Source organism: Prunus dulcis, chromosome 2 (genome assembly GCF_902201215.1).
Source record: "Prunus dulcis chromosome 2, ALMONDv2, whole genome shotgun sequence".
In the NCBI taxonomy this organism is placed as follows: domain Eukaryota; kingdom Viridiplantae; phylum Streptophyta; class Magnoliopsida; order Rosales; family Rosaceae; genus Prunus; species Prunus dulcis.
In genome coordinates, this window is record NC_047651.1 from 23,762,909 (window position 1) to 23,785,310 (window position 22,402).

Below are 22,402 nucleotides of genomic sequence, written 5' to 3' on the forward strand. Positions count from 1 at the left end.
CGGTCGGACCACATCGCCTGTACAGCTGCCCTCACAAGCAAGGGGAACCCTTGTGTTGGGACCCTACCCAGCCCCACAATGATCCTACCCCGAATGCAGGGGGTTCCACTTGCTTGTGAGTGTGATCGTAAGGATGACGTGGTCCAACTGCCTCATCCAAGACCTTCTCGAAAAGGAAAAGGAGAGGCATATTTGTACTGACTGAATTTAATTACAATGGTTGCTGGTATAATCTCTAGGAGGAGAGGAGGAGGGCTTGCAGTCGTTGTTCTAACATAAAGTCCATCTTTCCTTCATTTATTTGACCATGAGTGCTACAGTTGGTGTATTTGGCCCGAAGATCCTAACAGTTGGCACCAGAAACACTTATAACCTCTGATCAATCGATCTGAAAAATATTTGTAGTTTATGTGAATTTTTTTGGGGGGTCATATTCATTTCTGGCTGCCTTTGAGGAGAATGTAGTGTCAATTTCCCAAAGGACCACCCAATCATTGATTGATTACCCTCGTAGCAGTTGGCTTCCTTTTCCCAATCCATTCTCTGTCGGTGACTCTAACTCTCTGAGTGCCTCGCTTGATCAACTTTGTGTGAGAATTAGATGACAATGAGCATGACTTGAGGTCCCCTCTCCTAATTATTCTTCTTCTTTCCCTTTGCATTTCTCATTAGATGTTAGTCAATTTGGACAACTCATTGCTGTAAATGATAATCAGATGGCTTCCCTTGCAATTCACGAAACCCGACCTGTCCGGCCCGACTTGTTTAGAGTTGAAACCAGAAACCAAACAAACACTAGAGTTAAAATTTTGCGAAATGCAACTTGTTATATGAGTTTTCAAATGAAATACTTGTGCATCGGGACCCAGAAAGCAAGAATATTATTCATCTAGTAACCTCTTACGATACATGTCAAGGAAAACAAAACAAAAGCATGCGTAAAAGTGTAACACCTATCCAATTTTATATACACAAAAACACTTGAAACTTTGTCAAAGTCGGGGCTTCAGGCGCCGCTGCCACTTTTATAATTATGTTTTCAACACTGATTAGATTAAAATAATCAAAGTGCTAAACATTTGAGTGACACTCCTGCTACTAGTACTAGCCATATTATTCTTCCTCCATTTTCAGGTCAAAACTTATGTCCTAAATAGTTTGGATTTTCAATTTGCAAGTTGATGGATTGGAGTGAGAGCCAGCTGGGGTTTTCCGCTTGTATGTGTAATGCATTTTGACCGCTAAAACTTGAAATTGTCTTTTAATACTTTCGATGGGGTAACCCAAATTGGGTCATACCATTGAACTAAACAACAAAATTCTTGAACACGAAGTCTTTCTATGGATCTGCATGATTATGAGTTTGTTATTTAGTCAATGAGCTCTTATTATTATTACTTTTTATACAAACCATATTGGGAGGAGGGATTCAAACCGTGACCTTGAATTTAAGGAAAACAATATTGAAGAAGAGGGATTCAAACACGCGACCTTGAATTCAAGGGTAACTGCTCTTATTATTATTGGTTCATGTAAAGTAAGTCATTAAGACGTACCCAACACAAGAGAAACAAATATATCGGAGCCCCCGGTGAAGCTGGAGCGCCCCTGTGCTGGCCAAGTTATTACTGTGGAAACACAAACAACAGTAGGTTGTGCTTTTCGGCGGGTTGTCAAGCAGCAGGCAACTGAGTTGGTGCCTCTTTTCATAAAAAGTAAAACTGAAAAAGCATTCAAGATTTTATTTTTTAAAAAGATAACACAAAATAAAATAAAAGTTGTAGTATCTCGTAAGCCTCACGGCCCAAATCCCGATAAAGTTAACCTAAGAAATTTGAGAGGAGAAAGGGAAAATAAAAAAGAAAAAAGAAAAAGGAACTAGTGGGGCACAAGGTACTGAAGGAGAGAGTTGATGAAATGCACATACAGGTCGTCTGAAATTGACACTTGATCCAGTGTGCTAATGGCACATAATAAAACATTATGATACAACCTCATTTTCATTTCATTACCAAAAGAATCAATTGGAGTCTCGTGGTGGACGGCAATGAAATCTTACCAGTCAGTTTTGAAGGGACTCATCTTACAAGTACGTTTTGTTGGTATATGATATTAGTTGGAAACTTTCAATATTGGCCAAACCCACATAACTGTGAGATTATGGTGAAAACTGATTGTTAGAGTTTAGGTGGCCGATGGATATTATCGAAAACTTAATCATCTTCGTAAACTTTATTGATGAACATGATATATGTTAGATCATTATACTTCTAGAGTGATTTATCATAAGAAGGAGCGATGATAAGTATAGGCTTGAGGTTATCATGGACAAACAAATATACCGGTCTAACCCTGTCATTGAGGCGTGTCCATGATCGGACAACTAAAGCAAAGGAATAGTAAAGGTTCCTCTTTGTAAATGAATGTCTACATAGGAAAAATCATGAAGGTAGGGCCTATAATCCTGTCTTTTTCATGTTGTGAAATCACCAAGGCTATGATGATATGGGAAAACAAATTAAACCTGTTTAATAATCAAAGTGGAATTAAAAGAGGCATATGATTAAAATAATAATAATTTGGAAAAGAAAAGGAAAAAAGAAAAAGAATGAGATGAACAATTTCTCCTAGTCAAATCTTCTATTGTAAACTAGTTAAATCACAATGGCCTTCACGACAAGAGCCATTGAAAATTGGAAGTAAAATGATGGACCACACAGAAAAGCAAACCCTAATAACAACAAGAATCAGATGCTTATCGATCTTTTGTCATTCGCCATATCAAATCAAATTCTAATAAGATTGAATTTCGAAAACAAATCATAATAATGTGAGGAACACGAGCACATTTTGTTCATGCTAGACTAGAGGAATTGATAAGGAACACGAGCACACTTGTCGCCAAGAGCAAAAGGTCGGTACAGTCCAGGTCCGCCAAACGTAACAGTCGCGAGTAAATGAGCACTAAATTCTTCAAGCGAGTACAGATAGATAGCCATAGTGCTATTCCTTTATTCATCACTGCTGCACTCTATCATTGCTCACCCAAGATGCATATATCTAATTTTGGGTAATTTCTAATTAGATTAAGATACATTCAATTTATTTATTTTTAACTTTTTTACATCGAAGATATTCTAAACAGGGAGGGAGGGTGTTCGAAGTTGAGTGCAATGAAGCGGATACATTTAACTTAATCAATTAGCCTGACCCGCATTAACAAATACCTTAAATTGCTCCACCTGCTCCTAATCCTTACTCTCACACTTCAAATAAGGCGGGAAAGACAGCTATTTGTATACGGAACCAGTATACAATAAATATATATCATTATTACAATAATTAACAAGCTTAACTACCTTAACTAATCATGCACTTAACAAACGGACAAGCTTCGCAACGGCCCAGACCCAAAGACCCTAAACCACCACACACACACAAAAAAAAAAAAAAAAAACCCTAAAAAAGAAAAAGAAGAAGCAAAATAACCCAGAAATAGAGACAAAAGATAAAAGTAATAAACATCCTAGAAATTTTACTGGTCAAGTGCATTCGGTCCGGTACAGTAATTCAAAATGTGGCTCCAAACCCACTGAACCAAGAACTTCCGTCGGATCCCATTCATATTGTACGTGGCACCATCGTGGTCGTCCAACAGCTGACCCGTGTACGACCCGCCGCCTCCGGTACCGTAGATGCCCTCGCATAGATCGGCAATCTCAACAGGGAAACTCGGGTCCTGACCCGCATACCAGGCGTTTACTAAAGGGTTGCTTGCCAGCTCAGCAATCTCGTGTGCGATAACGCTTATCATCCCCTCCACTCCTACGTCACCGTTCGGTGACTTTAACGGTTTCAACCCGGGCATAAAATCGGGTACGGCGAATGGGTATGCGCACACACCTGGGCACAGTTTGGCTGAGTTGCCAATCCAAGCGTACGGCAACGTGTATCCGACGATGGACGGGAAAGTGAAGTAGTGGAACCCACACACCTGTCTGCAGAAATCCTGAACGTACACGTCATCAGATGTGAGTAGGAGGTAGAGCCCATTCTGGGGGCTGATAGGCAACGGCCGCGTTCTGGCTGTGACGGCGCTTTTGATCACAGACTGTATGGATAACCGGGTTAGGGTTTTGCCGTGGGAGTAAAAGCGGTCGTTTTTCTCTGCGCCGAGGCGCACCGTACGGGAAATGTTCGCCCCGGTCTGGTCCGTGTACAGCTGTACAGTCTTCCACCATCCGGCGACGGAGGGGCGTTTGGAACCGGCGGCGGAGATTGAGTTGATGAACTCGCGGATGATCTTCTTCTGGGCCGGCTGCCACGTGCCGTACCAGATTGTGTGGACGGTTATATTGGCGGTTAGGACCGGGCCCATATGGTATTTCAAATGGACGAACTCAGATGAGCCCTCGAATTTTTTGTTGTCTCCGAGTTGGAGATCGGTGGCGTTGGATTTAAGGTGGGGCCAGGGACGCCATCCAATCACTGGCGCGGTGGAGAGGAGCACGGTAAGTGCGATGAGGAGGAAGAGCACCGGAGCCGGTGGCTGAGAAAACCGACCGGTACAGCCCTGGCGCATTTTAAATTTGCTGGGAAGTGGGTGAGTAAGTATGAAGTGGGAAGAAGTCACAAGTGTCTGATATTTTTCGCAGTGGGGGGTATATATAGAAATAAATAAATAATAGTTAGTTTATTTTTCTTTAATTTGGAAATCGAAAAAAGAAAAAAAAAATGTTGGGAGAGGGAGGCATTGGTTTGCGGGTAATGGAGGACAGATAGATTCTTAAAGCCAAGTGTGTGAGGGACGGTGGTGGGGCCGCTAAGTCAGACGTGGCAGCAGCATCATCATGATCATCATGGTCTAATGTCGTCATCTGATCAGATTTGATCTCAGCCCTTTATGTGTGCGTGTGTTCTTTTTTTTATTTTGCCGAGTGCGGGAAAATAGGCCTAAATGGAAAAGCTACATTGTTTAACGCCTCTTTAATTGTATTTAACGAATTTTATTATTATTATTATTGGGAAAAATAATACACAAAATTTTAAATATTTTCCGTACATGTTTGGAGATATTTTTGGTGGAAATGAATTGTTCTGATTTCGACAAGTGATGTTGAAAATTTATAGGAAAATTAGAATGGATAAAAAATGTGTACGGTTGTTCCGGATGTGCAAGGCAGGCATCAAGTTCAAGGGTGGTCCTCGTACATATTGTTGTTGGTATATATTCTTTTTCTTTCTAGTGTAAGATAATAATAATAATAATAATACAACATTGGTTGGTCTGAAATAGTTCTGAACAAAGTAAAAGTCTGTCGTTGAAACATCTCAACACGCGGGCTTATATAGTATATGAATGTGATAGCATTGTTCAACCAACCCAGACTGCTTTTGGTAGATTTTGGTCCATAAACTTGTAACTTTCTTCCATGCCAAGTCCCTATCAACAGAAGCTATAGCTCTTCATGTTAGAGTTTCACTGTTTGAATTTTATTAATTCCTGCTCAATATTCATCTAATAAGCCCATCAAAGTCCGTCCCCTTGCATCTTTAAGTTCGAGCTCCCTTTTCATTTACCGTAAAAAAGAAAAAACTCATTGAATTCTTCCACAATCTGAAAAATATGAAACTATGAGCTATTAATCTGATATGCATGATCATTGAGGACCACGGGGCAAGAAGAAGCCATCAAATATGAAACAATGGCCATTATCCTTTACAAAATCTGTACTCAAACCACTCTGGCTTTTTACCCAAGGACAATTCATTCCATTGGCTTTTTCATCTAAATTTACCACTATAACCTTTCTTGGTCTATTAATATACACTACTAAAGTCCGAGTCTCTGGACCCCCCCGCCCTTTCCTTGATTCTTGAATTCACTGGAGGCAAAGATAAATATCCTATCTTTTCATGCTCTGTTGAAATAATGACAAATCAAGCACACGAATAAACTTGTATATACATCTTATGATTACTGCAAGGTGTTTGCATAATATATATTTAGAATGTGGGACCTTTGCTATATACCATATCATATAGCATAATTAAATTCTCACATTTTGAATGTCAATTATGGTAAGTTTATATTTGTTTTAGCTTAACCTATGTTTTTTTATATGATAACGATGTTTCTTGTATATTGAGATATTGTTAGTTGCGTGGGTCAGTTTTGATATTCAATTCATGTCCAACGTATAATAAACCGACATTCATTTCACATTACGTAAATTCTTCATATAATAATGTATGGAGAACGATATATATATATTTTTTAAATTATTATAATATATAGAGAGTGAGATCGAATTCAAGTGTCAGTACAGTTTTTTTTAATTCTTTCTTTTTTCTAATAATTAAATAAAACAAAAACAAAAAATTGACCGATAATTTGAAGGTATTATGCAAAAGTATACAATCACACTGTCACACACTACACACTGCACAAGTTGGGTGTTGCAATTTCCAAATCACGGAGTAAATTGCGCGGCTTCCTAATGATGAGTCAGACTAAATTGTACAGCTGAGATTGAGAGCGATGGAAGGGTGGGGCCCAGGAGTAGGTGGGCCTCAGAGCTCTAATCACTAATCAATCAATCACACAAACTGTGAGGAAGGCGGAAGATGAGTGGGCCCCACCGTTGAATGTGATGTGACGCTCGGCCCAAGAGCAAGCAAAGCCGAGCAAACACCGAACCGAAGCAGCGCATGCACCGAGAGTGTGTGTCTCAGTTTCTCTCTGCGTTCCACCAGGCGCGTACTGTGCACCGTCAAGACAGAGTTGCGGAAACTTTGGGGTACATGGCGGGAAGACTGGTAACAGTCTCAGTCTGCATGCAGAGTTTTACTTTCGTGTGGCCGCGTTTAGTGAACGCGCGTTTCTACTGGCGGAAAGGTTGGTTTTCGCCTTTCAAGGTGGATGTTGGTCCAATCCCATAGGGCCGATAGTATAGTAAACTGTATAGCATGCATTGATTGGACCTACTAATCCATTCCATATTTTTCACCAGCCTCTTTTGTATTTGCCACTTGTGAACGAAACGACAGTTTCTTTGTTACCTTCGACTCATCTCATTTTATTTTAACTTCGCTGCATATATATATATATATATATATATATATATATATGTATTTCATGATAATGATATAAGGTAATTCTAGCTAATCCCACTATTAAGCTAAATCATATTGTGTTGTGCCGATGATTCTAAACCGTTAATTGAATAGACTTAAGTATAATATGAAGCTCGTGTCATTAAATTAAGATTGTGAATATTATTCATATACAAGTTGAGAATAGATTACTTAATTGAACTTTAGTTATAACGGAATCCGTCCGACGTTGTAAATATATCTGTCTATGTATATATATATATATATATATATATATATGTATCATGGACCGGCCATGAATTTGAAGACATTTAACGTACGATAGACAACAGTAGTCTGTCACATCGTCGATGTATGATTGAGTACATGCAGATGCACATCACGTACGAAGCCAGGCCATAGACCGGAGAGAGCATGCATGCATGGCATTGCCATGTTTCAGGTATTAGCATATTCAAACCCAAAGTTTATAGGTGAGAGAAAATAATGAAGGGGAAAGGGAAGCTTTTATGCTGTCACCAAAAACGATGGGCTTGGCTTTGGCCTTTGAGAAGGACATGAGAGATGAGAATTGGTTTATAATTTGCTTACGGTGGCATTCGCATGCTATCAACTGCTTGATATGAAGAAGAGGTTTGGAAGTTTATGTGATTTTGATATATACTGGTTGGTTTTGGTTGTATAGCTTGTATTTTCTGCACCTCCTTCCCGACAACTTCTGGATAGACATTATACCTATTTTTGTACCTTTCTTGGTAAAAGTAAGTAACTTATAAGTTACGGACTACAGTAGCATCTGTTGCTTGCTCAATCCTCAAATTTTTTTATTATTAGAATTTAGGAGAACCCAAAATACAGAATCATTGAAAAAAAAAATCATTAGCTAGTTAATTACTTAACTATATGTGCTTGTTCTTGTTTTAAATTGTGCTTTTTTTTCTTCCCCGAAATCAAAGTGCATATTTAGTAGGTGAATAACTTATACTCAATGACATGAGATCAAGTATGCAGATTTTAAAACATCAAACACAAAATCAATTGAAAATGAATGAAGAGATTCGCGAGTTATGATAGATGTATACTGTAAATGAAAGGACAGAAGGAAGAGTGCTTCACTATACTTGCATTATTGGAAATTAAGATATGTACACACACATGCTTGGTGCATATATACGTAGCCTATAGCTAGCTAGGCTTTAACTTGGTGGTAATGATGTGAAAGAAGAGAGGTGAGTGAAATGTAAATTCAGGAATTTAATATGTACCTTGCTCTGGTGGTTGAAATTTCTTATTTATTTTGTCAAGTACTGAGAGAAGAAGAAGAAGATGCAGCATGAGTTTCTCTCTTTTCACCTAACCAGATTGACAATATATAATATTGCGGTTTCATGATCCATCCATGCATGTGTATGCAAATTAAATTGCTCTATCGCCACATTGCACATGAAAATTATTAAGGCCACCTTCCATGCCTTCCATGGTGGCTGGCTAGCTCATTCAAGATATTTAAAATTGTAACAACAATGAGTCACGTCATAGTTCCATTATGGGGAACAAGTTATGGAAAAGCTTAAATTGATTTTATGATATGATTTTACAAAAAGCTTGCGCCCCGCAGATATGATGGTGGTGTGGGTGGGCACAGCAAATGACTAAAGTGGCTGGAGTTTTTATGAATGAATAAAGATTCAAAGAACCGAAAGAAGCCACGCAGGTGATGATGAAATGAAAATGGTGTTGGTGTTGTTGTGGGTAATAAAACAAAAGCATGCACATAAATGAATGATTGCTAAAGATCAGAGTGTTGAAAAAAATGAGCAAAATATATGAAATCTATGTTCATATATGTATGTGATTGCAAATGATTTCAAGTTTCTGTTAATTAATCTTTGGATAGGATTTTGGATTTGATTAGAAAAACTAATCATGAATTTCAATGCATGTTTTTCGATGCTTAATGAGGTAAAGGAGCCGAAAGCGTACCAACAATATTCGTCTTTTTTGTTTTTGTTTTTTCAAAAGGAAAAATAGAAGTGACTGAAGAGACCATGTAAGAAGGAGAGGCCTATTAATATTAATTAACCATGATTTTATAGATTTGACAGAAGCAAGCAGCTTTGTTGCTTGATTTGTTCGAAAAATTCTTCTAATCAGACACATCAATGTTCAATGTTTAATGGGTGAATTTATACTTTGGTTAAAAGTCAAGTGATATGACCTCCTCTTTGTCTCCTTTCCCCCATCCCATAATCAGCTCACCAAAAATATCTTCAACAGTTGGGAAATTGAGACTCAAGTCCACTGTGGTGCTCCTCAGTGTCAGTTGATTTATTTTGGTTCTGCTGCTCATTAGTTGATTGGAGAAAGAGAGGGAAAAAGTGAATTACCGTATCTTCTGAAAGCGAAAACGTTGAAAACGAAAACAATCCACCGAACGGGTATTTGCCGAAAAACAGAAAACCGGAAACAGAAACGGGCTGTAAAAACGATACCGAACAGGCCCTTATTTTTCTTTGATACTGCAAAAGGTGTTTTCAGGCTTTAAGATTCACGTTCCTCAGAACTGGGATGGCTACTTCTGTTTGGGGAGTAGGAATATGAAAGCAATCCCATATGTGAAATACTGTATTTATTTGTGAAAGCAATCCCTTTCCTTTCAAAATTCTATTTGTTTAGACTCCTTTGCAAACTTTGCTTCCCTCCCTTATCCAGTTTTCCTTCATTCAATCTCTCTCTCTCTCTCTCTTTGGCACACAGAAAACTTGAGCTTTCCACACAAGAAAGCCAGAATCTTCAATCATTTGCATTTTTTTTTTAAACTTTTGTTTGATTCTCTGTTGGGTTCCTTACACTTTGTACATAGATAGATAGGAGGCATTAAGATAACTACACCAACCAACAAGCAAATAGTAACCAAACAACACAGAAATTAAGTTACACTTGGAGTCCTTGGACCATCGAGGAAGATGAGGACAAGCCCAATCCCTCTGTCACCCGAAAACCCAACTTAAAACTCCTTCACATTACAGACTTCATAAATCCCCATTAACACAAAACTCTTCCCATTTAAAAACCAATGGCAAAAGATTAAAAGCCCAGAACAAAAACAAACAAAAAAAGCCGAAGAGAAATTTTCCCGGGAAAATTTCTTCAATGGACAAACCCATACACACTCATCGGTTTCGCTACCGCTGCTCCATAACCAAGCTCATCTTCTGCTGGTTCACCATCCTGCTCGCCTTCTTCTTCTTCTTCCTCCTCAAAACCCCATCTTCCAATGCCAACCGCCGAGTCCTCCCAAGCCTATCCACATGGGAAAACGTCGTCGTCCAATCCGCCAAGCCACGTGATAATTCCACCGGCCACTCGGTTCTCGTCACCGGCGCCGCCGGTTTCGTCGGAACCCACGTCTCGCTCGCGCTCAAAGAACGCGGAGACGGCGTCGTCGGAGTAGACAACTTCAACAAGTACTACGACCCGTCGCTGAAACGCCGTCGTTCGGATCTGCTACTGCGCAATGGGGTCTTCGTACTGGAAGCAGACATCAACGACTCTGAGAAACTCGCCAAGCTTTTCCGGCTGGTGAAGTTTACCCATGTCGTCCACTTGGCTGCTCAGGCCGGCGTTCGCTATGCTCTGAAAAACCCAGCTTCTTATGTCCACAGCAACATCGCTGGGCTCGTCAATGTCTTCGAGGTCTGTAAATCAGCGAACCCACAACCTTCGATTGTTTGGGCTTCGTCTAGCTCTGTGTATGGTCTCAATTCTAAGGTACCCTTTTCGGAAGAAGACCGTGCGGACCAACCAGCAAGCTTGTACGCTGCAACGAAGAAAGCCGGGGAAGAAATAGCACACGCTTATAACCATATCTATGGGCTGTCCATTACTGGGTTGAGGTTTTTCACTGTGTATGGGCCTTGGGGCAGGCCTGATATGATGTACTTTTCCTTTACTAAGAACATGTTGATAGGGAAGCCTATTGTGGTTTTTGAAGGCCCAGATCATGGCTCTGTTGCCAGGGACTTTACGTACATTGATGATGTTGTGAAGGGTTGCTTGGCTGCGTTGGACACGGCTGAGAAGAGCACCGGGAGTGGCAGCAGGGTTGAGGGGCCGGCGCAGTTGAGGGTTTTTAATCTCGGGAATACTTCACCGGTGCCAGTGAGTGAGGTGGTGAGTATTATGGAGACGTTGCTGAGGGTGAAGGCTAAGAAGGTTGTGGTGCCAATGCCGAGGAATGGGGATGTTTTGTTTACTCATGCTAACATAAGCTTGGCGCGGAGGGAGCTTGGTTATATGCCCACAACAGATTTGAAGGCAGGGCTGAGGAAGTTTTTAAATTGGTATCTTAATTATTATTCGGAATCAAAGAGGGAGAGTGTTTGATAAATGAAATCATGTTTCTTTATGGTGTTCATAAATTATGTAGGTCAATCTTAATAGTGTTTAATTTCTTGTTTCAATTTGATGCGCATATAGCATCTCAATTTAGTGTTCACTGACAATTTTGTTCAGAACAGTGAATTTTTTTCGTAATCAACAGGACAATGTGTTAAGAAGAGAGCTTATTTTTTAAAGAATTTTGGCAGTGTTGTCAAGTTCATTAGCAGTATGCAATCAGCAGCTGAATTATGCCTAGGATCTAAAACATTCTACTTCAAAGAAAACATGGTAAACATTCATCGTACTCGTGACCAAGAGGCAAGCACATAAGAAACAAAAATTATGAAACAGGTTTTGGTTTTTTTGGGTTCAACGACAACAATCGGAAACCAGAATAAAGTATAACAGGAGAACATTTCTCCGTTCCACAGTGAGCATCAATGGGAAGGAAACAACGCTACAGTACTTCCATTTAACATCAAAACATGGGAGTGCATATTCATATCAAAACAACAGCTCAAGAAAATTACAAACGACACTACCAAGTCCTTAAATTCAAGATTAGAACACAACAAACAAGCTCATTTTAAAGTAGGAAGGCTACACTCAAAACGGGTCCAGTTTAAGAGTCTGCGATTGTAACCTCCACTTCCACACCAGGTTCAATTGTAATGGAAGTAATTTGCTTGACGACATCTGGAGAACTGAAGAGGTCAATCACCCTCTTGTGGACACGTAACTCAAATCTGTCCCATGTGTTGGTACCTGTAAATCACAAACACAATTTTAAAGATACATACATAACCCTTTAAAATGCAAATGCAGAGACACTGTACTTCAATAACTGGTCATTTATGAATAAACCACAGTAAGCAACAAATTTTACTTATGTAACTTGGCACAAACAAGGGAGCTCCAAACTCTGAGTAAATGGCCATAAAAGCCATAAGCCTTGCCTACAAAGCCATAAGTTAACAACAAGAACATTTCACAGTGAAACATACCTTCACCACAAGGAGACTTCCTGGTGGTAATGTGCAGAACCTTGGTTGGCATTCTCACGGGTCCCTTAACCCGAAGCCTCTTGTCCTTCGCACCACGAACCAGATCAGTGCAAACTGTCAATAAAACAGATGTCAATCCAGCAGGCTAAAAAAATATTCAAACAAGAAAAATCTTATTTCTTAATAATCTAAACAAACTTAAAAACTTCATGTAGAGACAGTGGTGGATAAAACCCATTTCAACCAAGTCACACAGCAATTAAGTAAAACTGAAATTGAACACAATGAAGCTCATAAAAACCAGAACAATCATGCAGATTAAGAAGACAATTTGGGTATAAAAAACCAAATTTATTGAAAATGTCTTGCAGTGGTTTCATGTTATATGCACAAACATTTCTCCAAAGTTCAATATACACTAACAGATATCCTCCTCCAGCTATCAAATGGGTCTTAGTCTTTAGACAACTGAAAATTGGAACATGGTAAAACTACTACACAAACGCGTCCCTAGCTAAGAGAAAGTAATTTGTTCCAATTAAAAATAAATAAAAATAAAGAAATGGGCAAAAATTAAATAAGACCAATGATAAGCAAAAGGAGAGACCTTTCTCGAGGTTCTTGACGTTCTTGGAGGAGAGAGTGATCCTGATCTTGTGGATCTGCTCCTGCTCCTCCAGACCTGCCTTGCTTGGTTTCATCGCTGCATAAGCCATTTTCTTCAACCAAGCTACTCGTTCGCTTTCCTATACATCAACATAGCAATACAACGATTAATCACAGATATCATATCTAATCTATCATAAATAAGACAAAAGATTACTCTGTTTCATCAGTTTTGCTAGAAATTATTAAAATAAGTATAATCTAAACTCTGAGAGCGACGAAGAAGAACACATACCTGGGTGAGGTGAGGGTTTAGGGCAAGGGATTTATCCAACTGAAGCAAAATATCTAATTTAACAACCTGTTGACCCAAAAAAAAGAAAAAAAAGAAAAAAAGAAAAAAAAGAAACAACCTAAGTGACAATGTGAAAGTAATGGACGGGTCGGGTCGGGTTGTCACCATGTGTGCCAGGTGGGTGAAAGTTATGGACGTGTTGGGTTGAAGATTTTTTAAGTTGGGTTCAACTTTTGAGTGTAGCCCAAATAATAATCGGGTTAGTTGGGTTTCTTCAGACAAATTACACCGATATTGTCTTCTCTTTTGCTTATTTTATCTTTCGTCAAGCGTCGAGGTGCACTGTCGTGATCAATTGGCCTAATTTATATTTTCGAGTTTACTTTTAATTATTAATAATGATAATATGGTTCATTTTGTTGCCAAATTTACTTTTGGATTTGTAAAATTTTCTTATAAATTTTTGGTCGACATGCTTTTGAAATTAGGTTAGTTCCCACTTGTTTAATCGCCATTTCATACAAAAATTAAAGACACATAATTACTAATTTATTTTTGGTGAAGTAGGGTTGAAAAGGTTGAACCACAAACAATGCTTAAGAAGATACAATGACCTTGATAATTGGTGTTATTAGATTCATTGGAGATGATGCTTGGCTAACAAGACCCACAACTACCAATGGTTTTGTTAAAAGTCAGACAATTTAAGGACTTCGAGTGGACATTTAATTCAACAGCCCACTACAGATGATTGAGATATGTTTATTTCAATCGATATAGGCATATGGCAAGCTAAAATCACTAGTTTAAATTAGAGACTAGTTCATCTTTGCTTCATGAGTTCATCATCAGCAGCAGCAGTATGCAATGAGCTGAATTATGCCATTGCCAAGCATCGTAAACATTCATGGTTCACTTCACGTTATCAAGAGGCAAGATCATAAGAAACTATGAATACGTCAACTTGTATGGTTCACTTGTTTGTGACCATTTTAGCTACAGGTTTAGGTTTTGGGGTGCAGGCACATCCCTGCTTAGGGAATGCAATAAGTTCCACAAGGCAACCCATGACAACCATCAAAAACTCAATCGCCACATAATGATGTAGAAGAACAAGACCAGGAAGAAAACATTTGAACGCCCCACAGAGGCCATCAACAACAAAACTCAATTTAAGAATTTCAATTGGTCTTGATTCTCTCTCACGATGTACTTGACATATATAGGATAAAAATGAAAAGGAAACAAAGCTAAAGCATTTGCAAAACGTACGTCTATTCAATATCAAAATATGCACTGACGTACATATCCATATCAAAGCATCAGGGTCAAGAAATTGCAAACGACGCTACAAAATCTTTAAATTCAAAATTAGAACAGAAAAAAAAAGCTCATTGTCCAACTAGTTGGGAAGGCTATGCGGAAAACTGGTCCAGTTTAAGAGTCGGCAATTGTAACCTCCACTTCCACACCAGGTTCAATTGTAATGGATGTAATTTGCTTGACCACATCAGGAGAGCTAAAGAGGTCAATAACCCTCTTGTGGACGCGCAACTCAAATCTGTCCCATGTGTTGGTACCTGTAAATCACAAACAAAATTTTAAAGATACATGCATAACCATTTAAAATGCAAATGCAGACAATGTATTTCTGCAACTGGTCAGGTATGAACAGGCCACAGTAAGTTACAAAATTTACTTATGTAACCTAGCACAAACAAGGGTAACCCTAAACCAACTCTAAGAATGACCACAAAAGCCATAACCCTTGTCCATAAACTAGCCCATAAGGCATTCATATATACACTAAAACAACGAGAGAAATATAACAATGTCATTCGTCAAGCCGAAAATTAAGAGCAAGTACATTTCACACCGAAACATACCTTCACCACAAGGAGCCTTCCTGGTGGTAATGTGCAGAACCTTGGTTGGCATTCTCACGGGTCCCTTAACCCTGAGCCTCTTGTCCTTTGCACCACGAACAAGATCAGTGCACACTATCAATAAAACAGATGTCAATCCAACAGACAAAACAAATATTCAAACATGAAAACGTGAATTCTTATAATCTAAACAATGGTGGATAAACTGATTTGGACCACGTCACAAGCAATTAAAGAAAAATAAAATTGAATAACAGTTATACAATCAAGCTCATAAAAACCAGCAAAATCTAAGAGATTAAGAAGATAATTCAGGTATGACAAACCAATCTTATTGAAAAGGCATTGCACTGGTTTCGTGTTATATGTACACATATTGCAAGCACAAAGTTTTCTCCAAAGTTCAATTCGCACTAACAAATATGCAGCTACTGAACGAGTGTTACGACAATAGAAAATGGGAAGATGGAAAAACTATTAAACAAACGCGACCCTAAGAGATACTAATTACTAAAATAGTACATTTCAAGTGAAAAATAAAGAATCAGGACGTATTACAAGTAATGCGAATCAGGCAAAACTAAAATAAATATAATAAGCAAAAGCAGATACCTTTCTCGAGGTTCTTCACGTTCTTGGAAGAGAGAGTGATCCTGATCTTATGGATCTGCTCCTGAGGCTCCTCCAGCCCTGGCTTGTTTTGTTTCATCGCTGCGTAAGCCATTGTGTTCAAGCTACTTGTTCGCTTTCCTACATATTGAGATCAAAACACAACGATAATCACATATATCATATTCAATCTATAAGAAATCAGAAACGAAATGAACTTGGTTTCAGTCTGGGAAAATCACAGACTTGGGTGCAGGTGTTGAGGGGAGGAAGGAGGGCTGGAGCTGCGGCTTCTTCAATACCTCTTTTCTCAAAGCGATGTAAGGAGCAGCCAAGTCTTGTGAGTTTATATATCATGGGTTATTAGGGTTTTGCCACCATGTGCGTGAAAGTTAAGGCCGGGTCGGGTTGACGATTTTTGAACGTGGGTGACTCTGGCCCAAATACTCTGGGTTGGTTGTGCTTCATCCAGATATATTATATTTTTTACTTTCTGTGTTTCCCAACTATTGGTTATTAATCATGATTCATGATAATAGGGTTCTTTCGACCATTAAAAAAAGTGATAATAGGGTTCATTTGTTGCCAAATTTGGTTTTGGAGAATCTTCTTAGAAATTTCTGGTTCCCATTTTGTTCTGTGGTACCTCTTCCAAAAACAAAATTATAGACATATAATTAATTATTTTTTGTCTGCCAGTGCCGCCCTCAAATTAACAGGACAAGTACTTATTTACAAAACATCTAATGACCTTGATTATTGGTGGTATACAAACCCAAAACTAGAAGTAGTTTCGTACTCAGAACACTGAAAAGAGGCGTAGCATTCTGTAACACTTATATGATATTTTCTTATTTTGTTTGAAAAACAGTGAAAATTTTTACCAAAAGAATCCTTGATCTTTCCATAAAAGATAGCAGTAAACCAATAAATAGAAAGAAAGGCCTAAAGGTACTCCTCACAAAGTTACCAATCCTTGTGTCCTGAGACTAATGACTAATGGACAATTTGTTCACATATACAGTAACAAGAAAGGGTCATGGGTTAAAACGCAACACTTGAAAGAGATGAAACATTGAAAGGAGAAAGAATTTCAATGGCGGCCACCATCATTTTCATGCTCCATTTCTTCAGCATCCTCAAAGCGTTGATCATTGATTTGAAGCTGCCAGGAAGATAAAAAAATGTGATCCATATCATATGCTGCTCTCAATTAAAGAAACAAAAAGCTCATACAAAGGCACCAACTCCATAGCAGCATTTAATGGATATTCACACTCTACCTCAAGCACGGTACGAGCTAGGTCATGATCCCCATTAGATTGACCAATTGAAGGATTTTCAGAAACATGCCACTCAGAATCTTCCCCTGAAAATATCGTCATATTCAAAACCAAGATATCAGACAACAATTAGATTTTTTATCACACGAATTGACACATAAACTGGTACAAATTCTTACATGGTGCATCCCATACCTGTTGCGTCATCTTCCAACTGATCAGCACTAAAAATCCAATTATGCTCTTCTTCCTCTTCTAGAAAAAGATAAAAACAATTGTGTGATACTAGGATGCAACTCATGAAGCAAACATAATACATTAGCATGCAAAAAGAGAAAATAAGAAATAAAATAAACCCTGGAATTAAGAGAAAATCTACGAACCATCAATCGGTTCAGGATTAAGCTCAGCACACTCGCAAAATACCTCAAACAGAGAATCCACTGCCACATAGAAATTAATATGCCAGTTACACTTCTCCAGGAAAATACTAAGAAAAATCAAGACAGTATGACCATATTATAGCCACAAGAGAGAGAGAGAGAGAGAGAGAGAGAGAGAGAGAGAGAGAGAGAGAGAGAGAGAGTACATTGGTTAGGATCTGAAGGAACAAGCCTCATTTCTGTGATCTTGGACAAATCTAAGACACCATTGCATTCCGAATCTGAGCCATCGGACTCATGCTCGTCATCCTCAGTTTCAATCTATAAATATAAAAACATTAATCAGAAAAGCAACGCACAAAACTTGAAATTAGACATTGTAGTTAATGATCAGTCAGGAGACTCAGGACCAACAATCCTAAACCCAGCACAGCATACAGTAAAGACACAAACCTTGAATACAAAATAAGTAAACAAGTGATTCTTGTGTACAGTAGATAAATACTAAAAAGATCTGAATTTCAATGAGATACAGTTCCACACACAGAAATATCTTATTCACACAATGGGTCACTTTTCTCTTTAATGTTTGCGGAATTAATATAAGAACACGATTCTAAAGCCCACGAAAACAACAAAGACTTTTCAACTTATTAAGAGTTCATATAGCACAAGCAACAAGAACTGACCAAAAGAAATTGAAAGAACGAAGAAAGGGGTTACAGATTCAGTGAATCAAATAAAATTGCCATACAACTTTGACACCAAACAATTGGAAGAACTGTTTGGAGACCAAGTACATTTCAGACAAGATAAAGATAAAATCCTATATTACTGCTGGAGTGCCTTGATGAATATGAAAGCAAATACCTGAGTGTATATACAAGGAGAGGTGTAGGCCTCTGGGTCCCTGGATACAGCATGCAGTGATATAGACAAGAAGTCCACAGCATAACCTTTCGCCCTGTCAACATCACTCAACCAGACCACTTTCCTGCAAAATCCCAGCTAACTGTTTGAATGGATGCCATTTTGGTAGAAGGGAAAAAAAAAAAAAAAAAAAAAAAGTTTTCCCATCTCTTCAGATATGTTTTCTTTACTCTATCCCCTTAATTTTCACCCAAACAAAAACATATAAAATCATGAAAGCTATAATGGCGTACTTGGTGGAGATGTAGAGAGTGCCAGGGGACTCAGGAGGGCGATTACCAAGGACGATAGAAACACAAGGCTGAACGTGCATCAGCTCCTCACCATTCTCTGCATCCAGAACTGGTTCGTCAACACCATTTCTTTCAACTCTTGCAGTGAACTCTCTAAGCCCTGCCACCATTTTGCTCGCTGACTCAGGCTTCTTCCTTTTCTTTGACAAAAGAAAAAAGGATGGTTACGGACAGCGGACAGCCCATGGTCACTAGATTGCTCCAACTAACTTACTGAACAAACTAATTTGCAAACTATGAGTATATTTGAAGTTAACAAATAAAATGGGAGGGCCTAGCCTCAAATTTGATGAGGAAACAGCCCTAATAAAATTTGATTTTGTTTTTTTAAGTCATAACCAGTGATGAGCTCTCTCTTCCATTTTGATAAAGAAAGAAGGGCGATTAATAAACTATTTAAACAACACAACATTTTCTCAGAAAACAAACAGTCCTCTAAGCTGAAAAGAATCGATAACGTTATCAAAGCCCGGTTGAAGAATTGTCAAATTTATCAAAACCATAACTGGATAAAATGAACCATCAGCAACATATACCATTTTTTCAAAACAAATACAGAAAAATTAATCTGGAAACACATTCAAAGAAAAAAAAAAAAAACAAATTGCCGTTTACGATTTCATACCTCGATTCTGATGTTGAAGCCAAGTATGTGATCGATACCACTCTTTCCTTTCTTCTATCTACTGCAAAACATGCAAGAGCTAGGAAGAGCTCTCGTAGTCCACACAGAAGACACTGACTTTGATTTCTGTGGCTTTCTAGGGTTTTACCAGTCCTTGCTTTTTGGGGTTTAAAGCGCCATTTTCCTTTTTCTCAGACCCCAAAAGAGAACCGCCAATTTGGTTTTCTTTAGCGACGTGGGCTTCTACGTTTAAGTTGGACAGTTAAGGGCTGGCTCAGGCAAAATAACCGTCGCGGCCCTAAATTTTTAAACTGTTTTTTGTGTGGTCCAACAATATTTAACAATTTAAACAAAAATAGTTGAGATTTGATTTGAATTTTTATTTTTAATATTAGCAAAATATTTTTTTTGCCTGTGAATCTGTGATAAGGTCTCACCTATCAAGATATTAAAAATATATATAGAGCCACGGATTAAAATTTGGACTAGTGATAATTAATTGACAATAAAAATAGTTAATTGATAAGGCACCTATCAAAGATGCTTGTTAAAAATAATCAAAATGACAATAAAACAGGTTTATAATTTCATAGGCGAACAAGCCTCTTTAGACCCATAAAACACAAAGCCTCTTTCAATCAATCCATTCTTTCCAAGAAATACCATGTTCATCTATCTTAGTTGCTAGGATGTATTTTTGTTCTTTTTTCACGTTAAGTGGCGAGCTTCCAAAACATGGTATTGCAACGTTAATAAATCGAAATTTTAAACATCCGATTAATGCAAAAAGTTGATACAAAATCGGATTTCCTTAAGTAACATCCACAAGAAGAAATACTTGAATTGATGAAAGAAAACATCCAGACACACAGAGTAGTACGATTAATGCAAAAGTTGATACAAAATCTGAAGACCACAAATGCGAGCAACTATAATCTCTAGGCTTCTCTGTCCTTCCATACCAAAACCTTCCACCTTGCTTTCCTAACCTAAGCAACCAGAGTGCTGGCAGTGGTTGACTCGCTGTAAAACAAAGCAGAATTCACAACATTACTATGCGGAAACACAGAACAAATCTGTAAGCAATGAATCTAAACATTGGCGGCACATAACACATAAATAAATGAGACTAATCATCTGCTTAATTAGATGCTCTACATCATTAAGATAAAGCCCTTTTTGAATTACTGACCAAATATACAAACTGAGAAGATTCATATGCTTATGCTAGACTGCCCCCCCATCAGATTAAGATACAACTCGGCAGTTGATAAGCAAAGAACCCTATTTGTTCTACTTCCTTACACATGCAAAGCAACAAGGCAAGCAACATGCCATGAACAGCAATGCCAGAACCATAACAATGGTGAAGTTGATAAGCAAAGAACCCTATTTGTTCTACTTCCTTAAACATGCAAAGCAACAAGGCAAGCAACATGCCCCTAACAGCAATGCCAGAACCATAACAATGGAGAAGTTGGAAAAGAAGTGACAAAGAATATTTACTATTTCCAGACAGGAGGAAGCTTCTTTGTTTTCTTGTAGTAACGAGAGAGCCTGTGGATCCTGCTCTCAACCAAAATCAACCGAAACTTTGAATCCTTATCCTTCCTATTCCTCTCCAAATGCTTCCTAATTGACACTGCCTTCTTGATAAGATGGTACAGATCCTCAGGAATTTCGGGAGCAAGACCTAGCCAACAACAAATGGAAATTATAAATTTTTTCCATACACTTTTTCTGGAAAACAAAAACAAAAAGTAGGCTGTCATTTGGTTAGAAGGAAACGAAAAACGAAAACGCCAGAGACTTGTTTGAGATCAAAACCAAACTCTTAATCTTCTTTACGTTTTCAGAGAGATGAAATGTACAAAATGAAGACACAATGGTCATCTTATCGAGCTAGCCTAATCATACAATCAATTAGTGCTTAAATATATTATCTTCACCTCAGTAATCGAGATAAATGGAGAAATGGGTTTCAATCCCACAAGTCCCACTGAAAATCCAAACCTTCATAATTTTTGTAGCAACTAAAAAGTGCAATAAAACTCATATAGAAAAATATTATTAAAAGAAAGGCATACCATGAGCTTTAAGAATACGCAAGATCTTGCTTCCAGTCACGCTCTTAACCTGAGCAATGCCATGCGAGTCACGAAGAATCACACCGATCTGAGATGGAGTCATACCCTTCTTTGCAAACTTGCAGATGTTCTCTTCAACCTTAATCAAAGATAAAGCCCACTCAAATTAACATCAACAATTAGATACTTAAAAATAAATCTAGGGTTTTTCATTTACTTACATCTGGAGCAGTGACCTTCAACCAGCTAGGTGAACTTCTCTTGTATGGCAGAGCTGAGGCTGACATGCCCTTTCTGCAGGCCCCCAGATAAAATTTAAAAGATAAATAAATAAAAATCGGAAACTGGTAGTATTAACAGAAATACATAGAGAGAGAGAGAGAGAGAGAGAAGGAGAAGCAGTACCCATGACTGTGCATACGACCCATGATGGGAGAGATGGAAGCGGAGGTTGTCCCTGTGCTTAGGTTCTCTGAGACGAGCCGCAAATGGTTTTCCTCTCCTTCCTCAGTTCAGGTTTTGTAACTAGGGTTTATATGTGCAGACCAATTTGGGTTTGAGAAGCCCATTTTGGTGGGTTGGATCAGAGTTCGGCCATTGCCCAATAGAAAGGACCAAATGGCCATAACTAGCAATAACTTTGATCTTGGGTTCAATGGGTGGATCAGAGTTCGGCCATTGCCCAATAGAAAGGACCAAATGGCCATAACTAGCAATAACTTTGATCTTGGGTTCAATGGGCGAAAGGCCCAATAAAATAAGACAATAGGCACGTTTTTTGTGGATTGGATGAAGTGGAGAGAGAGAGAGAGAGAGAGAGAGAGAGTTATTTTTAAATGGCTTAAAGGGCAAAATATTTGCCGACAAAATTTTTGCATCCCAACGAACTTTGATGGGATAAA

At 38.4% G+C, this 22,402-nt stretch overlaps 6 protein-coding genes across 9 annotated transcripts; 1 reads left to right on the top strand and 5 right to left on the bottom strand.

The window, feature by feature from the left end:
• Positions 1–3,164: 3,164 nt before the first annotated feature.
• LOC117618789 (protein EXORDIUM-like 3) lies at positions 3,165–4,681 on the bottom strand. Its single transcript, XM_034348517.1, has one exon. It carries the CDS (start codon positions 4,580–4,582, stop codon positions 3,536–3,538), a length of 1,047 nt encoding a protein of 348 aa, XP_034204408.1. The 5' UTR covers positions 4,583–4,681; the 3' UTR covers positions 3,165–3,535.
• A 5,286-nt stretch (positions 4,682–9,967) lies between these two features.
• LOC117619028 (UDP-glucuronate 4-epimerase 4-like) lies at positions 9,968–11,506 on the top strand. Its single transcript, XM_034348847.1, has one exon. The coding sequence runs from the start codon at positions 10,270–10,272 to the stop codon at positions 11,500–11,502; it is 1,233 nt and encodes a 410-aa protein (XP_034204738.1). The 5' UTR covers positions 9,968–10,269; the 3' UTR covers positions 11,503–11,506.
• A 430-nt stretch (positions 11,507–11,936) lies between these two features.
• Positions 11,937–13,482, bottom strand: LOC117620002 (40S ribosomal protein S20-2-like). Its single transcript, XM_034350083.1, has 4 exons — positions 13,405–13,482; positions 13,111–13,249; positions 12,504–12,617; positions 11,937–12,264 (listed from the first exon to the last, which is right to left on the bottom strand). The coding sequence occupies exons 2-4, from the start codon at positions 13,217–13,219 to the stop codon at positions 12,122–12,124; spliced, it is 366 nt and encodes a 121-aa protein (XP_034205974.1). The 5' UTR covers positions 13,220–13,249; positions 13,405–13,482; the 3' UTR covers positions 11,937–12,121.
• Positions 13,483–14,536: 1,054 nt separating this feature from the next.
• LOC117619887 (40S ribosomal protein S20-2) lies at positions 14,537–16,253 on the bottom strand. Its single transcript, XM_034349943.1, has 4 exons — positions 16,146–16,253; positions 15,903–16,040; positions 15,291–15,404; positions 14,537–14,984 (listed from the first exon to the last, which is right to left on the bottom strand). Exons 2-4 carry the CDS (start codon positions 16,012–16,014, stop codon positions 14,842–14,844), a joined length of 369 nt encoding a protein of 122 aa, XP_034205834.1. The 5' UTR covers positions 16,015–16,040; positions 16,146–16,253; the 3' UTR covers positions 14,537–14,841.
• Positions 16,254–16,724: 471 nt separating this feature from the next.
• On the bottom strand, positions 16,725–19,668 carry LOC117618759 (chloride conductance regulatory protein ICln). Of its 4 annotated transcripts, none has more exons than XR_004584489.1 (8): positions 19,414–19,668; positions 18,729–18,928; positions 18,436–18,559; positions 17,772–17,886; positions 17,566–17,625; positions 17,362–17,437; positions 17,183–17,268; positions 16,725–17,064 (listed from the first exon to the last, which is right to left on the bottom strand). XR_004584489.1 is itself a non-coding variant. In XM_034348484.1 (8 exons), exons 2-8 carry the CDS (start codon positions 18,896–18,898, stop codon positions 16,993–16,995), a joined length of 687 nt encoding a protein of 228 aa, XP_034204375.1. In that variant the 5' UTR covers positions 18,899–19,001; positions 19,414–19,663; the 3' UTR covers positions 16,725–16,992. The 4 variants fall into 4 exon arrangements, 3 of the variants coding, with proteins under 3 accessions (XP_034204375.1, XP_034204373.1, XP_034204374.1); XM_034348484.1 differs by having other exon boundaries at positions 17,378–17,437; positions 18,729–19,001; positions 19,414–19,663; XM_034348482.1 differs by having other exon boundaries at positions 17,378–17,437; positions 19,414–19,662.
• Positions 19,669–20,166: 498 nt separating this feature from the next.
• On the bottom strand, positions 20,167–22,037 carry LOC117620124 (40S ribosomal protein S13-2-like). Its single transcript, XM_034350240.1, has 5 exons — positions 21,906–22,037; positions 21,722–21,794; positions 21,501–21,639; positions 20,920–21,106; positions 20,167–20,436 (listed from the first exon to the last, which is right to left on the bottom strand). The coding sequence occupies exons 1-5, from the start codon at positions 21,926–21,928 to the stop codon at positions 20,403–20,405; spliced, it is 456 nt and encodes a 151-aa protein (XP_034206131.1). The 5' UTR covers positions 21,929–22,037; the 3' UTR covers positions 20,167–20,402.
• Positions 22,038–22,402: the final 365 nt, after the last annotated feature.

What these genes read in the sequence shown, in the direction of transcription:
- LOC117618759 (XM_034348484.1), bottom strand. Translation starts at nt 18,898, where the DNA reads ATGGTGGCAGGGCTTAGAGAGTTCACTGCAAGAGTTGAAAGAAATGGT. An exon ending in ACTCTCTACATCTCCACCAA is followed by an intron (nt 18,560 to 18,728) that starts GTACGCCATTAT and finishes GGGATTTTGCAG; the next exon opens with GAAAGTGGTCTGGTTGAGTG. An exon ending in TAGCTCGTACCGTGCTTGAG is followed by an intron (nt 17,065 to 17,182) that starts GTAGAGTGTGAA and finishes TCTTCCTGGCAG; the next exon opens with CTTCAAATCAATGATCAACG.
- LOC117619028 (XM_034348847.1), top strand. Translation starts at nt 10,270, where the DNA reads ATGGACAAACCCATACACACTCATCGGTTTCGCTACCGCTGCTCCATA.
- LOC117620124 (XM_034350240.1), bottom strand. Translation starts at nt 21,928, where the DNA reads ATGGGTCGTATGCACAGTCATGG. An exon ending in GGTCGTATGCACAGTCATGG is followed by an intron (nt 21,795 to 21,905) that starts GTACTGCTTCTC and finishes GGGGGCCTGCAG; the next exon opens with AAAGGGCATGTCAGCCTCAG. An exon ending in TGAAGGTCACTGCTCCAGAT is followed by an intron (nt 21,640 to 21,721) that starts GTAAGTAAATGA and finishes TCTTTGATTAAG; the next exon opens with GTTGAAGAGAACATCTGCAA.
- LOC117618789 (XM_034348517.1), bottom strand. Translation starts at nt 4,582, where the DNA reads ATGCGCCAGGGCTGTACCGGTCGGTTTTCTCAGCCACCGGCTCCGGTG.
- LOC117619887 (XM_034349943.1), bottom strand. Translation starts at nt 16,014, where the DNA reads ATGGCTTACGCAGCGATGAAACAAAACAAGCCAGGGCTGGAGGAGCCT. An exon ending in CGTGAAGAACCTCGAGAAAG is followed by an intron (nt 15,405 to 15,902) that starts GTATCTGCTTTT and finishes TTTTATTGATAG; the next exon opens with TGTGCACTGATCTTGTTCGT. An exon ending in GAAGGCTCCTTGTGGTGAAG is followed by an intron (nt 14,985 to 15,290) that starts GTATGTTTCGGT and finishes TGTGATTTACAG; the next exon opens with GTACCAACACATGGGACAGA.
- LOC117620002 (XM_034350083.1), bottom strand. Translation starts at nt 13,219, where the DNA reads ATGGCTTATGCAGCGATGAAACCAAGCAAGGCAGGTCTGGAGGAGCAG. An exon ending in CGTCAAGAACCTCGAGAAAG is followed by an intron (nt 12,618 to 13,110) that starts GTCTCTCCTTTT and finishes TTTTATTGACAG; the next exon opens with TTTGCACTGATCTGGTTCGT. An exon ending in GAAGTCTCCTTGTGGTGAAG is followed by an intron (nt 12,265 to 12,503) that starts GTATGTTTCACT and finishes TGTGATTTACAG; the next exon opens with GTACCAACACATGGGACAGA.